Source organism: Eumetopias jubatus, unplaced genomic scaffold, assembly GCF_037043125.1.
Source record: "Eumetopias jubatus isolate StellerSeaLion01/CBP00866 unplaced genomic scaffold, mEumJub1_p1.0 scaffold_16, whole genome shotgun sequence".
NCBI lineage: Eukaryota > Metazoa > Chordata > Mammalia > Carnivora > Otariidae > Eumetopias > Eumetopias jubatus.
Window position 1 is genome coordinate 55,985,581 of NW_028274822.1, and position 16,096 is coordinate 56,001,676.

The window sequence follows — 16,096 nt, forward strand, 5'->3', positions numbered from 1 at the left end:
AAATATCCAAAGGCCTTGATCATTATTCATTGTCATTATCCAGTACTATTAGTCGGTATTTATTCCAAGAATAAATTATATTTTGAGGATTAATAGAAAGCCCATTTTGCTACAAATTTTAATTGGAAAATGGTGGGTTCGAACATACCATAGAGTGCTACCAGAAAGCTTCCCTCTCAGTCTCCCCTTAAAAATCTGTCTACCTCTTCAAGTCTGTGGTAAATAGGAATGACTCTGTGAACCAGGAAGGTACCATCTGTTTGCCCGCACCCAAGATGGCTGTGTGGACGCGTCTGCTTGTCTAAGGTGATGGCGCTGCTGTTGGGGCCTGGGGGCGGCTGACCGCCACCTTGGCTCCCAGCAGCACACCTGTGGGGAGGCTGCCTTGCGCGGGGTTCCCCAAGTTCTCAGGAGGGGAATGTCCCACAGCAAAAGCCCAGGCTTTGTCCTGGGACACTGAGTAGGTTAATCCTGGGGATGACAGAGCACTTCGGGAAGACTAAGAAAGATGACCCTGCACCAGCTCTCGGATGAGCCCATTACTTTCCCCAACTTACTTCCCCCAGCGACCTACTTTTCCTGGCATCCTCTCGGAGCTCCACAGGCCTGTTTCCTCCTGTGGAGCTCTTGCTCCCTTAAATCTTTTGGAACGGTGGTATTCTCGATCTTGCTGAGCCGGGAGCTGTGTGCTGGATTGCACTGGCTCCAAGTCTACTGGGGGCCGTTTCCAGCCTGGGTCTCATTTTTTTAACAGTGGAATTTGTTACTTGCCCTTTTTTAAGGGCCCGCTTGTATAAGGCTGCTATGCTGGTTAGCGGTATCCCGAATTTTTCAGAACACTCCCTCCTGTGTAAAGATTGCTTTTAAAGCGACTGCCATCTTTTAAAGTTAATGGACATTTAGGGAGCACTTGGTTGAGGCTATGGCGAGTTATATGTGCTGCTTTAAGAAGCATTTTTGACTGTAAGAAGTAAAAGCACCCCTATGTGCCCCGAGCATACATGAGCCACATGCCTGTAAGGTGCACACAGCATGTCACCTCCTGCCTTCACGTGCCCGCGCACACCTGGTGGGAGGGTGCTGCATAAAATCCACCTCCCCATTTATTCACTCACACATTTTTAAGACACCTACTCTGGGCAAGATACTTTACTATAATGATGCAAAGAGATAGAAAAATATTTTAGTTCCTACTCTTAAGCACTTATACTCCTTTATAGACCATTTCCACGGCCCAGAGTACAAAACACACTTCACACTGACCGTAACTGGAGTGTTGCACATACCCACAGACTTCTAACAAAGGTTTCACAAAATAATAACCCTGACTACAGTTATGGTCTTTCCTCTCATCTTGTCTTTCTTTCTAGAACCATGAAACTGACTTCACAGCCTGCCCGTGCTTTGAAAAACACCGCGCTAAAAGAAACAGCCAGAGCACTCAAGGAGTGAGAAGGTTGCTCCCACGCTCTGGGCAATGTTACAATGGCCCTGGGCTGGCTTCTCTTCGCAGGTAACAGAATGCAGAGAGGAGGTCTCCCTCCCAGGCCAGGATAGCAGACAAAAGGAAACGTTCTTGCTCTTCATCTTCTGCCACAGACAAGACTCCTGCCTTGAGTGTCCCTGAAGGGCACTTAACACAAGGACATACAAGTCCATTTTCAATGTATCCTGTCTTGGGCTCCCGTGGTTCCTCTCTCCAATACTTTGCCTAATGAGAACAAAACACAAAAGAACAGCAACCCCCTCCCTTGGTCTCCTCTTGCCCTGCACTGCCGTTTCAAATCCTTGCTGCCCTATTCCCATTTTTAATGTGGCATCTAAAAAATCCAATAGTCACAAACTGTATTGTTGGTACTCACTGGAATGCCCCCTAAGCAACCCCCATCTGAAGGCTGCCTTATCTTCAAAGATACAAATAGAGTCACCACAAAGCCCACACTCTCACCCCATCCAAGATTCTTCCTGAGGGGCCTATGTTGGTTCCAGGAAATGTGCTACGAGAGTGTGAGAACACAGAAGGAAATTTAGGACATGCTCCTTGTCCTCAAGGGCACCTAGTTAGGGAGATTTCAAGACTATGATATATTAAACATGATGGAATAAGTCAAACTTTCTCTGGAATGCATCCTTGAGGGAAGTCACGGTTACAGAAGCATCATGACAGGCACACTTTATGAAGACAGCCTCAGGGATGATGGTTTTATTTTAAATCTAGAAAATTCTAAGGCCTCTTTCAGCAATAAAGGGCTGTTCCATGTGTATCCACTACAGAGAACTCAGGGACTGTGACCTTGGCCTCCTAATAGTCCTTGATGGCACCCTCCGTGTCCCCCATAATGAGTCAGGCCCTCCCTGTCTCAGTGAGACTTGTGGCGTGACCACCACTGCCTTTCGTCACTCTCCCAAGCCCTTACATTCTGCAGTGCCAGACTTGGGACTCACCAGATCAGAGGCCCCCTAAACTTCCCACTCACTATTTAATGTTCCGAAAACAGAGGTTCTGTTCTCTTTGGACGATGGTCCTCTTGAGACATTAATAAAAGCTCTGGCCCTCCTCTTAAGGACAAGGAATATACATATTGTCCACATTTTTTTCCAAATCCCTGGAAGCCCAGTTCCGCGGCCCCAGCCAGGAGCCCTGAGCTACATCTGGCGTGTGCCCTGCTAAACAGGACACTCACCACCTGCCTCTCATTGACACTTCTCTGTTGTGGACTCTCTCTCCGACTGCAGTCCCCTCTGACCTCCATCTTCTGCGGCTCTCCTTAGACAACTGTGTCCTTGGTAAAGGCTCACTCAGGGCCCCCATCCATTAGTGAGGCCTCATGCGATATTTCCATCCTGGAAATAGGTATTGTACATCTACTGCTGTGATGTCATCCACGGGGACTTCTCCCTTAACATGTCCCATATGAAATTCACCATCTTCTTTCCCTGCCCCCAAACTGGATTCTTTCCCCCAAAGTTTCATCTCGTTTGGTGGCACCACTACTTTCCCATTCTTGCAGATGAACTCTCTAGCCCGCATATTGTCATCCCGGGTCCTAAACTGTGTGGTGCTGAGACTACGCATGGAGTCACATTTGGCTCATTTCACTTCTTCACCTTCAGGATCTGATCTGTTTCACTGTGTTGTGTTCTTGCTTTCAACTTGAAAATGTCTGCCGACTTCGGGCAGTTCTTCTGCCCAGTGCAGACCCGGATGATTCCACACCGGGAGTGTGGTGGGGCTCCCTGGGCGGTGCTCCCTGGTCAGTCCCTCTCCTCCGCCTCTTCTCACGCATACTCCTGCAGATGGGTGCCACTCTCATGCCCCCGAAGCACCATCTCCACGGATGACTTTCTGTGTGAGCGCCTCCCGTGGCTCATGCCGCTGACTGACAGACACACAGGCCAGCAAGCATCCCGCCTCACACCCGGCGCACCTTCCCCATCCCGGGGCACTCCTGTCTGTGCCCCACGTCCACAGGGTGCTTGGCGGGTAAGATGTCAGCTCAGGACCTGGCTCTGCCTGTGGGGCCCTGACTCAGTCTCTAGGTGCCTCAACTTCCCTAACTGTAAAATGGGCAAAATAAAAGAGTACTTGCCTTACTCCCAGTATATTAATAGTGTTCACTGTCATTATCAATGTTAGTACAGGATGTGTCGTACATCTGCCATCCATGTATAAGTCATACTCACTTGCAGGCAACCTTCCATTTTCCCCTTTGACTGGAATGGCCGCCCTTCTTTCTCTGCTTGGATGTGTTCCACTTTTGTTTCAATATCCAGCAGCTCATGATGCCCTTGTCATGCAACATTCATTCAACAAACACTACTGGGTTATCTGCTAAGTGCCGGGTGTAGTGAGAAGTTCTCCGGAGACGTGTCAAGTGAATGAAATAAGGTCTCTACTCATCTGGTGAGGGGCAGACAAGTGAGTGCAGGTCAGTGACAAAAAAGTCTCTGAGGAGACGGGAGCATGGCGAGGCTCCTGCAGGAGGGGAGCACCGTGCTGATGGCCGGGAGTGGCCGCAGGTAGTGGGGGTAGCAGCTGTGCCAGTGTGAGAAGCCCATGCGGGGACACGGGGTGGGAGGCCCACCGACTTAGAAGTTGGTAGAACCTTGAGTGAATGGCTTGAAAGTCAGGAACAGATGATTGCCACTGAGGTCTCCATTATGGGCAGTGCTGCTACAAGGTCAAAGCCATACATGATTGGACCACAGACACACTCGGTCTTAGTTCAGTTGGCTTAGTCATGAAACCTGCATGCTTTGTAAACCAGTCAAAATTCAACAGCAAGGGGCAGGGGGCAGACCCTGCGTACTCTTTAAGGAACTGGATCACATTTAGTCATCGCTGGCTGGCATATTAAGCCAGCACTCCGTTACCAGGACTCTGGGATCACCTGGAAAGAGTGGAAGGAGAGGTGGGGCCGCGGGGTGTGCTGAGGGAAAGGTAGCAGCCCCGGCTGCTGCGATGAGGAGTGCTGGGCAGGGCAATCCTGCAGGCCTATTCCGTGAGGTGCTGGCGAGGAGGTGGATGGAGCAGGCTTGCCCTGAACCTCCAGCCTCTGCATGGCCTTTGTCACCTGCTCCTTGTCCGGGGCTGGAAAGGAAGGCCTGAACCAACGTTAAGTCAAGCTGATTGCAGGAAGTGCTCACTGAACATTTTGCAACTAATTTAACTCCAGCTCCACTGTTATCTTGTCCTCAGAGTGACCCAGGGTTTTCCTTCATTTAAAAAAATTAAGGCCCGACTAGTGGAAATAATACCTTTATTAAAAGAAACATCAGAGAGTGTATTCCTTAAAAGAAAACTGCTTTACATATGAAGCATTTCCACAGCGTTCTAGCAAGCAATAGGACTTACCTGATCCTTATTAAAAACCTACATTGTAAGGCACGGTTATATTAAAGTTGGATCTGTTTTCGCATGTGTACAACATCTTATGCACTGTTGTGATCTAATTCACTTTAAAAACAAACCTAAGGTTAACTGATCATCTGTGGCTTCCAGTGGACAAATGGTAGCACAGAGCTGCTCCATAATGAGAAGAAGTGGGTCCTCTGGGACCCTGCAGAACAGAACACCCTGAGGGGTGGGTGCTTCCCAGACGAGGTGCTGCTTTTAGGGCAGGGGCTGCCAGGGTGCAAGTCTAAGGTGCTTATACATGCATGCCTCCCCAAAGTAAATCTGTGATGTGGGACCAGAGGCTTGGGCCCCTCCACTGAAACTGGCCCTGGGCCGATGGTGACAGAGAGCAGAGGTGGCTCTGGGGTACCGCTGGGGAGTGGGGGCCAAAACCAACTGGGCTGTCCTAATTTCCTCAAAATTAGGCCAGCCTTCTCCCTTAAGTGTGGATCTGAAATTTGATGCTATGGATTCTGTGCCTAGGAGGAATTCTCAGCAGCAGGGCCCCAGTCCCTCCAGGGCCCCAGAACAGCCCCGCTCACCTCATCCACTGTCCATCGGGCCACCTCGCTGGCCTGGATGTTGGCCACACCTGGAAGGAGCTTGCAGTGCTGCTCCCAGCCGAGGGGAAGGTCCCGGAAGGGGTGGGCCGACATGGAGGACATGAAGACGGACTGGTGCAGTGCCTGCTGTGTCTGCTCAGCAGAACATTCTGGAAGAGAGGCAGGGTGAGTGAAACACATGCACGTGGGGCGAGTTAGGGAGCACCCCCTAGGTCAGCCCCTCCTCCCAGGGGCCCAGGATAAGACAGGTGCACACTCAGTGAGGACCCTGGTGTTCCAGTTGCTTGGCAGCATTGCCAGGAGGCGTTGCCACTGCTCTGTTTCAAAGCAGCTTTCCTGAGAAACAGATGTTATATAAGGTCCAGATGACTCTGGCTGTTTGCGAAGCGAGGTCAAATAATCTCTAGGAGACATTGTGTGATGCCAACCAAGAGCTAGGCTGTCACTGCTACTGGCTTCTTTCTCCCCAAATCAGAGGTCAGAGGAAGCACAGAGCCTTGCAGAACGTGGCTGTTAAATGGATTGGCCACCAATCCATCCAGGATGTGTGTGCCCACAAAGAACGAACTTCTTCCTGGAAGCTGCTCTGTGTGTCTCCAAAGGCACAACAAGCCCAGGCCCACATCTGGCTTCACAGGTCCCCTGGGGGATGCTGAACGTGGAATGCAGCACAGGGTCCCCATGGGAATATGGGTGGCAGCTGCTGAGTTAGCTCCCGGGGAGACACGATGACCTCTCGGGACTTGTGGGAAGAGGCTGCAGCTGAGATGTGACTGTCCCGACACAGGCGCTCTTAAAGCAGACACTCTCTTTTTGGAGCAGGAGCTCTGAATGTGCTCCGGTTCTAAGACATGGAGGGCAGTGGCTGCTTGCTGGTTCAAGGCTGCTATCACCACTAAGGGGTAAGACTGCCCTCCCGCCTCTTACTTCTCCCCCGGCTTACGGACATGGTTTTCCACCTTCCAGAGTGACTTGACTCTTATGTTATATCCCAACATTGAGATGGAGCCAGATATCTCAATTCAATTCCCTAATTATTTTGCTTTGAACATATAAGGAACAAAAACATTACAAAGATTTCGGAGAAAACCCAACTCATGCCTTTGTATTGTCATTTTTTAAGAGGCTTTCAACACACATGAGCAAAATAAAGCGTTGATATTTAAAATACTTTGAAAAGACCACAAAAAATTGTTTTAAGCCTGGTAGAAGTCTACGTTTCCCGCTGCAAATTACAAGTTAAGAAAAGAGTAGCCACATAATTTAAAGTCTATTATGATGGTCTGTGTTTTACTAACAAGAGTCGGAAAAGCTATTATGCAAATATTTCTACCTCAAATTAATTACAGTTTTTAGTAGGTGAGGCTGACCTGCACTCTGCATGGTCTCACAGTTACATGCTTGCTGGTAATCAGAGGTTCCAAACTAGGAAGAAGCCCATCCATCACCACCCTGCCTGCTCGGCACAGACATCCTACATATTTACCGATGCTTGCTGTCTGCAGATAAAGAGACAACAAAATTGTGGCCTTCTCCCAAATTCTTATGCTCCAGTTGCAAGCAGCAGCAAATTCATCTCTAAATGCTGATTGTCCAACACTGACCTTTTTAGTATGTAAATAGGTTATCTCCCTCCGTGTAGTTCAGCCAACTGTATGTACAGCAGCCGGTTCGGAAGCGAAACTTCGCACCTTCTTAGCAAAACCAGTATGTTTACAAATGTGAATGTTCTCTAATGAAGGTGTCAGGTTGGACAAGGAGCATGTACAAAACAAGCCCTTAACATCCAGGGCAGAAGTGTCCCCGAGCCAGTCTGCAGTCAAGGCCACAGAGTCACCCAGGGCTCTCCTGGGCAACAGGGAGTTAACGCTCTGTGCTCAGAGGGATTAAGACCTGAGCCAAAGCCTGCCTTTATTCTGAAAAAGAATCACTGCATCAATCAGTTGGTTGCTTTTTGCTGAAATAGCGTGGATTAAAAAAAAAAAATCACGTCTGTATCTCAAACCCATGCCCTGGGTAAATCAATCATGTGTCATTTCCAAACTGTATAGAACTCTAAAAGGACACAATTAATGAGTCTTATTGTTTTGGAGGTACAAAGATGTGAAGTGATGGTGAATAGATTTCTGTGACTCACAAATAAAGTCCGAAGGCATTAAAAATGTCAAAGAACTACTATGCCCCCGGCAGGAACATTCTCCACACTGTAATTCTGGAAGCAAATTGCCTTAGGTGCCAAGGGGTCCACTTGGAAATTCGTGTAAGGTGTGCTTGCCAGCACCAAACAGCACTGAGGTTCCTCAGTACCCCGCTTCTCATGGTTCCGGGCCCTGGAAGATGGGACCCGTGGGTCAGTTCAACTAACAAGATGGCCTTCAGATTACAACTACAGGTAGGGAGCTCGGGCTGTGTGTTGCACACCTGAATTCAGGAAGATTTACGCTGCCTCTGGTTTTTGAATTCAGTGAACTGTGTTCCTATTAAATCGAACTACTGGTCTGAAGGGAGGTGAAAGCCAGATTTCTCGAAGGATGAACAGAACTTAATGGAGAATAGGTTCCATATGACAAAGTGAGTCTTCCCATGGCAGGCGGGAAAGGTCTACCACCAACGTGTTGGGTCACCAGTCCCCTCACTGGCTTTGAGTTCTCATGGGTATAAGGGCTCTTGTCTGTTTATCTACAACCCCGTGTTTTGGGGGATGCTTGCCAGAACTAGTTACATGCTGAGCACAAATAATTCTATTATCAACTATATAAAATGAGATGGGAAGCCAGAAAGTTGAGTTTTCCAGTTCAAAAAGACATGAGTTAGGTTAGGGAGGGAGTCCGAGACCAGGGAGATTGGAATAACCAGTCTGCCAACTCGAAGATATGATGGCAGTTGAGAACATGTACCCATGTACCACCCAGAGCTGGCGGGAGGGGGGAAGGAGAATGCGCGTAAGAGCACAGTGTGGTCCCTAGTATATGGTAACCACTCATTAAGGGGTAAGTGCTACTCTAAGTTTGTCTGTAAGTTCCTTGAGGTCAGGATTGATGATCTGTGGAGGGATGATGCATTTTCAAAATTAACACCATGCAAAGACTAATTTTCCAGCAGTAACAAAAGAGAGTGTATGCATTTTAAAGAGTGTTTCATGGTGGTTAGCTTGCCTTCTTTGTACCACTTACCAGGTCCAATTTCTTCCAAAGCTGATGACTTTGGGGTGAGATATTCATGTCTAACTGAGAGAATGCTAGGATGGGCTTGCCTCAGAGGACTGAGGCATGGGGCGTGGAGGGTGGGGTCCAACATCGGGTTGCCTAGTTGTGAATCCTGGTGCCCACACAGTTGCTGAGTGACTTAACTCTGTGTATCGAGGTGTTTTAAATGGGATAATAATAATACTTATATCTCACTGAGTTGTTGGGATTAGAACAGCTCCTGGTACATAATAAGTGTTCAATACATGTTAGGTATTACATTACTGTTACAAGTATTAAAAAAGAGACAAGCTCAAAATGGGAGTCATTTGTGCTCAGCCCCACATCAGCAAACCAAGACTTAATACCTAACCTAATCACAGTTTCAACCTCTCCCAGGAATGTAATCTCTACCAGTCAGTCTGGAATTTCCTGGTGAGCATTTGTGAGGTAATCTGCCTGACGGATCCCTGCCATCCCCCAAACAAAGGTGACTTACCCAAAACAATCTGCTCTTTGCTTGTCTCTGCCCCCTCTGCCTGCAAAACTCTCCTACTTTGTACAGCTCCTCGGAGCTCCTTTCTATCTGCTAGGGGGGATGCTGCTCAATTCACGAATCACTGAAGAAAGCCAATAAGATCTTTAAAATGTAATGTTGAATTTTGTTTTTTAACATAAGATATAAAGATATTTTAACTTCTAATAGTAACAAACGTTTGGACATAGAAAATTTCCAAAGCTAGCGTAGCTGGATATGCCTAAAACCTATGAAAGCTAAAATTCAGACTGAAACTCAGCGTCTTCAGGCCATGTTCAGCTTTTACACCCAAGTGGTCCTGGAACAATAGTGTCATGGTCGCCAAAGTCACGTGCAGAGTCCTAGTGGGAGGAAGGGAGCATGGGATCCGTGGCCACTGCCAATGCCGGCCAGGGCATCCACGGCCCAGGTACACTGGTGCCAACATGCGGGAACCGAGTAACACTGCTAAAATGCATTCAGCCTGCCAGCTTGGAAATTATGTGGCTCTTGACAGACTTTTAAAATGTGGGGTGATTTGCATCATTTTAAATTCTGTGCATAAAATTAGACTTTTGAAAATATCCACTTAAAAATCTGCATACATTTTTATGAAATGCGAACACACTGATTTTAACTTTTTACCAAGCCCAGCACAGCTCATGTCATATTAGATACTCCCTAAATGGTTGCTAATAAACTAAAAAGCAGAAGCCTGTGATGAAGGTATACACAGTCTTCAGAAACTATTATCAAATGAAAAGGATCAGGTCATTTGGTCTTGGGGCTCTTTGAGGAAACAAGAAGGGTTCTGGATTAGAAAAGGATGCCCACCATGAACAGAGGACAGAAAGAGTCTTCCTAACTGGGTGACTTATGTAGTTCATCCACGAAGCCCAGCATCCAGCCCCAGTGTCCTCCTAACACAGCTGAGCAATATGGGATGCTTCCCAGTGACACTGCCTCATGCAGCAATGATTCCTACCCATCCCGCTAAAAGTCAGCCAAGAAAATTCAGCCTGCGAAAGCCGCCCTCCTACTAGAGGTTTTAATATTTTAATTAATCAAAATGTCTTTTGCATCAGAAAATGTAATGCATGTGCAATCCTGGCTTTGCTTCTAACACCAACGTGTGAGTGACAATAAAGAAAGCTATCCCTACACTTAAGATGTCTTTCCCTTTCCAGGAAACACTGAGCATGTAATACTTGTCACCTCAGTGGTTTGCCATTTTTAGAACAGTTTGGTTGTAACAAGTTTTTGGCTACTATTTTTCTCTCACTGGTGTTTCTTTTGGGTATTATGAATTAAAAAAATATATTATGATGTGTTTACTCATTGCAGCCAAGGCACTTTGAGATTTGGAGCACTCACAAGTTCCCTCAGCCAGCACGTTCAGCTGTGTGTCCAGCTCTGGGGTAGGGTAGGCCCTTACTTAGAGTACCAGGAGTCTGGGCCGTGGATCTGCATCCATTCAGCAGCACTCAGAGAGGAGGAAGTAAATAGTTCCACCTCCAGCAACATTAAGTCATTACCTTTCTTGCAGAGGCAATGAGATGCTGGAATCCTGCGGACTCTCTGATGAGACAGGAGTCTCAACGGCAAGTGCCATCCGCTCCTGAAGGGGAAAACCCTACCTGGGCACAGGCCCTCTTCTCCAAGTCCACAGGGAGAGCCAGACGGGCCTGGCTGTGGGGGCCGTGTGGCTCAGGGCTGCCTCTCCGGTGTCATGAGCAGACAGACGTGGGACACACTACAAGCACAGTCTGCTTCCCCATCCCACAGACTTCACCAAAGTCTAAAGGATTTCAAGATGCAAGGATTTTAATTCATCTGAAAATAACATGAAAGTAGGTCCCTGATTTCTTCTCTGCCCCTCTCGTTCTCCCAACTTCTGCTCCACTCCCACAAAGGGAAAAAATCCTTTATGGAAATGTTCTTTAAAAATATGGCTGTTTCTTCACAAAGGCGCACACAATAAAACCGAAGCAAGTGAGTCATAAATGGTAACCAGAGGCTGCATGGCTGGGCCTCGAGTTATTTTTAATCCCACTAACTACAGAGACCCATTTCACAAGCAACCTTCTCTTCAATGAAAGGGGTAGCAATTCTACTGTGTTCTCTGCTCTAAAGAGGAGGAAGTGAAAAAATAAAATGGCAATGGGTCCCCATATGCAATGATTTTTTTTCTCACCTACTGTATACCGTGACAATCACTGACTGACTCTCCTCCATTTACCCAGCACTTCCTGAGGCGTTACTCTGCTTGCAGCCCTGTGCCCCAGTAGTGGCTTCCACTGGAGAAGCATGGAAACGCTCAGAATGGGCTTTGCACTTGGCAACTGTTTCTTCTCACGATCCCCTAGTTTCAGGTCTTTGTTCTTTACAGGCTTGGGGAGGTCATTTCTATGCTGCCTTATCTTCTCTAGATTTGACCAGGCTGGACTCACTCAGTCCCTCCTCATTTCTATTTCTTTACCCCCCAGGCTCCTCCAAACAAGAAGAAACAGAACAAGAGGAGCCCAGGAGCCCGAACAGCATCAGCGAGACAACCACACAGTCCGTGTTCAGGAACACACCTGACAGGGGTTCAGTTTCCAGTGGGCACTTGGCCCACTGTTAGTTCACACTCGTAACTTCTACTCCTGCTAAAACAAGTGGGGTGATTTGTTTGCCGTACTGTGCTGTTTCTTCGTAACCTTATTATTTAGAACCCATACACTGGTATCTGCAGAGTGCTTTATGATTGCAGTTCTTCATCTTCCCTCCTCACAAACCTGCTTCGTCTGCACCAATTTTATATGAATGTGGAAGATGAAGCACAGAAATGTCAGGGACTGGCAGGGACTTCCCAGGGGGCTGATCAATAGGATCAGAAGTTGAATGAAGAATGTTGCCCGTTCTAGATCTGTGTACTGGCCACAAAGAAGCCACACGTGGCCCTGGACTATGTGGACAGTGCAACCTGAGACGTGCTGTAAGTGTATGATGTGTCTTAGATTTTGATGACTTTCACACACACACACAAAAAAAGAATGTAAAATATTCCCTTACATTTTTAAATCTTGATTTACATCTTGAAATGATATTTTGGATATATTGGGTTAAATAAAATGCCATTCAAATGAACTTTTCTCATTTCTTTTGTTATTTTATACGTGGCTCCTAGAAAACTTCTAGCTCACAAGCCGCCAGCATTGTGTTTCTACTGGACAATGCCGTCTGGAGGAGTGCTGAGTTGTGGATTCTCTCAGATCTGTGCCGGGTTCAGGGAGGGCCAGGGGGCTGACTGGAGTTAACATGACCCCTCGTGTTGCCCTGTTGTTGTCATGATGATGCAGCCCCAGGCAGCCTGCACCCCCACCCCCCAGCCACTGCAACCCTGAGAGTGGAGGAAGCCAGGAGACTGGAGATTAAGGACAGGCCTCTTGGGTGGTTGAGTGCAGCTGGAGCTCCGGTCTTGGCTCCACGGTTAACTGGCCGGGACGCTGGAGTTGCACACTGGTACACTGGTCTGGCACACACAGGATGCTCAGTGTCTGCAGAGTTGGTGAATAAATGACTGAATGAAGAAATGCATATATCGGGAAAGTAGGAACTGTCTTCAATTACTACAAATGCAAAGAATGGTGGCTTTCAAAACCAGATTAGGAACCACTCAGATTTCGAGCCACTTTTTCTCAAAGTGTTGCCGTACACCCCCAAATCATTAAACTCTCAAGGAGCCTGTGGTAACTCAGCTGCTCTCTTTCCTCACCGGTGACTGGGTCCCAAGGGGGAGGATGGACACAGAGCTTTGAAGTTTCTAGACTCCTTATTGCCATTTTCTGAGAGTCCTTGATTGTCATGGAAAAGCCCAGCCTCCTCTGAGGCCCCACTTTTGGGCTTTATAATTCATCATCTCTGCTCAGAGCTAACTGACCTTCCCTCCTCAGCCTTGCTTCCTCATTGAAAAGCCAGTGCCCCAGCCCACGGTCCCTGGGCCCTCCAGGCCTACCTTCCCTCTGAGCAGGTGCCACCACACTGGCCTTTCCCCTTGACACCCCTCCTGCATGTCCTCACTGTCGCGTCTCCGAAGACCGAGAAGCAGCGCTCCTTACGGGCGGGCATCCAGCCCCACAGCCCACTGCTGGCCTTCTTCCCTACTGACGAGCGTCTCCTCACAGCTCCTACTCAGTGGGCACCCAAACTCTATCCACCCCCTGCTAGACACTGCAGTCTTCCATTTCTCCCCCGCACAGCTCTGTCTCTTCCCTGGCCCCTCCGCTGCGCCTTTCTCCTTCGGCTTCCCCATCTCCTCTGATCCTCAGGGTGCTCCTCCCGCCCCCTGACCTGCTGGCCCATGGGACACAGACTGCCCGGCTTCTCTCACCTTGCTGCCTTCACAAAGGCGCCTTCTGACCAGTTTACAGCCAAACACAACTCGATCCTGATGGGACAAGTGATTTCACAAGCTGGGGAAGTGGCAAATAATATCACAAGCTGGGGAAGTGGCACATAATACTAACTCCGTACAGTGAGACTCAGTCCCCTTGTCTGTGAAGGGATTCAGCCACCAGCTTTTATTCCTGAGGCAGGATTTTAGCTCCTCCTTTTGATCCTAGAACAGCAAACTCTCTTGTAAGGGTCTCTGATGCCAGGAGTCTATCCATCAGTTCCCAGATGCTCAGGGTTCCCCACACAGAGGCCCTCAGGCCTCCTCACTGTCCTCAGCCCTCAGCAGGGGGGTGTCCTGCCTCCTCAGAGCAGCTCCCACATGACCCCCACCACTTGCTATCCTATATGGAAATTGTCTGTTTGCTTTGCAGTCTTGATTCATGAAGTATCAACTCAAGGGCAGTCATTTCCAGTTCATGATTGCATCCCCACGGGCAGCACAGATCTGACACATGGTACAGCAGAGTACAGGTGCTTAATACCTGATGGGACTGTTGAGCCATCTGAGGAACTGTACTGCAGAGACAAATAACGTGGTGGCAAATGCTAATGTGCTCTGTGCCAGTGAAAACAATGAGTTTCCATCTTGTAGGCCTCTTGTTTGCCAAATATACTCATTACCGAAAAGGTTGAGAATTGTTTGTGATATGGAATCTAACTAACATCTCAATTTTGATATTTGAGAAGCAGATACCCCCCTGGTTTCATTTTAACAAAAATGCAGAAAAATCCATATTAACTTTTGAAATGTTAGTCATCCAATAAAAGATTTCAGTGCAGCATATTTTTTGATGGCTAAAGGGTGAACTTTTCGTTTAATATCTGCTTTACACAGCTTAAGACATCATTAATTAACTCCTTTTGATTGAATACTACAACGCACTCAGCATGTATTATTTTTTTTATCCCCTCCAAGACCATTTCCCTTCACTTGCAAACGTGAGACCATAATTGAATGGACCCTGGTGCCAACTTGACCAAGATCTGGAGTTGGTCTTCTCACAGTGGGCACCCCCCACCTGTTCACTTCCTATTCCAGCTCTCCACATGCAGTTATAAGAAAAGCAAACCCTATTTGAGTTGGCATTCACAAATTTGAAATGCCCTGCCCTGTTTAGAAATGTCAGTGTGGCACAAAAGAAAACAGTACCGAGCCTGAGAAACAGTTTAATTGCATCTTAATCCCAGCAGTGGACCGTGGTGCTGAATCATAAGGAGGCCAATGGATTTGAGTTGAGGGCAGGGCAGGGGGCACTGGCCCGTAAGGTGGCAGCATATGGGACCAGTGCCAGTGCCCAGGCCTGTGTGTGTGCCGAGTTCCTAACTCCCTGAACTGTTTCTTAGCTCCAGTAATGTAAGGGTGGCGAGAGACGAGTGAACTAATACATCATAAACCTTAAGATCTTACACAACCTACCTCGGGGCGGGGGGCAGACACCTCTGTTATTTCCCTCTGCATCCCCACCCCCCACCTAGCATACTAACATCGCACCTGACACGGAGCAGGTGTTCAAAAGCTGTTTGTTGACAACCAGCAGGGCAGGTAGAAATCCTGAGGAGGGAGGACCATCCCTGTTGACTGATGGAGCCCTGAGGTTCCCCACTGTGTGCGTGCCATGAGGGAACACCATTGGATTTTGCCCCCTTTTTCTCTGCACTGCCCTATTCCTAACCCCTGGACACACTGCTGGAGCAAGGAGTCTATGGGTGCCCAACCTCAGAGAAACCCCCGGTCAAACAGTTCCTAAGGACCCCACGGTTCCCAGGCTCGTGGTGAAGCCCAGTCAGCCCAGGGCACGGTGCTGTGCTTGCCAGCCGGGAGCACTCGATCAGAATGACAAAATGGCACTTGAAGGGATGGGCCCCAGGGCTGCCAGAGCCACTGGGGGCTTCAGAGCCCTCTGTTAGCCCCAGTCCAGACTTGGGGCGAGCTGGGAACCAAGGGGACAAACATCTGCTGGTTGCCTCTCACTGCTGGTTTTATTTTCTCCATAGGACTTCACGGGGGCAGTGCTGTTAGCTTCTCTTTTGCAGATAACGCAAGGGTCTCAGACACCCGAGGGAACTTGGGAAAACATATTCAGCAGGCAATGGCAGGGTTGGGATGCTGACCCCAGAGCCCACCACAGGAGGGCCAGTTCTTTCCTCTGATCCTTCAAGAGTAGGTTCTTTGTGTCACTGCCTCCACATCTCTGTATAAAGCGTGAGAGGCAGAAGTGACTCTTAGGGGAGGTACGGATTGTGGGGCCTGATTATGCCGGGGAAGACAAGAATCCTCTTTTTTAATAAGGAAAGCCTCTCTGCTGCATCACTAAGACAACAGACCTCCACACAGATCTTTGGCAGTATTGTCGTTTTTATCTCAAAATAAACATGTTTCTGGGGATTCGACCTGGAAACTGTATAGACTGATCAAAGAAGCACTCAGAGCCTTGGAAAGGACAGGGATTGAGCGCTCCGCTTGGCAGGAGGGAGAAGTCGGCCACCCCCAGTGCAT

The 16,096-nt window shown here is 48.2% G+C and overlaps 1 protein-coding gene across 1 annotated transcript in view; it reads right to left on the reverse strand.

Annotated features, from left to right (window-relative positions):
• The window catches only part of L3MBTL4 (L3MBTL histone methyl-lysine binding protein 4), a 411,329-nt gene that overhangs the window by 6,271 nt on the left and 388,962 nt on the right, over positions 1 to 16,096 (reverse strand). The window contains exon 16 of the mRNA XM_028123942.2: positions 5,440 to 5,609. Coding sequence (XP_027979743.1) covers positions 5,440 to 5,609 — 170 coding nt within the window. The remainder of the gene's footprint in view (positions 1 to 5,439; positions 5,610 to 16,096) is intronic.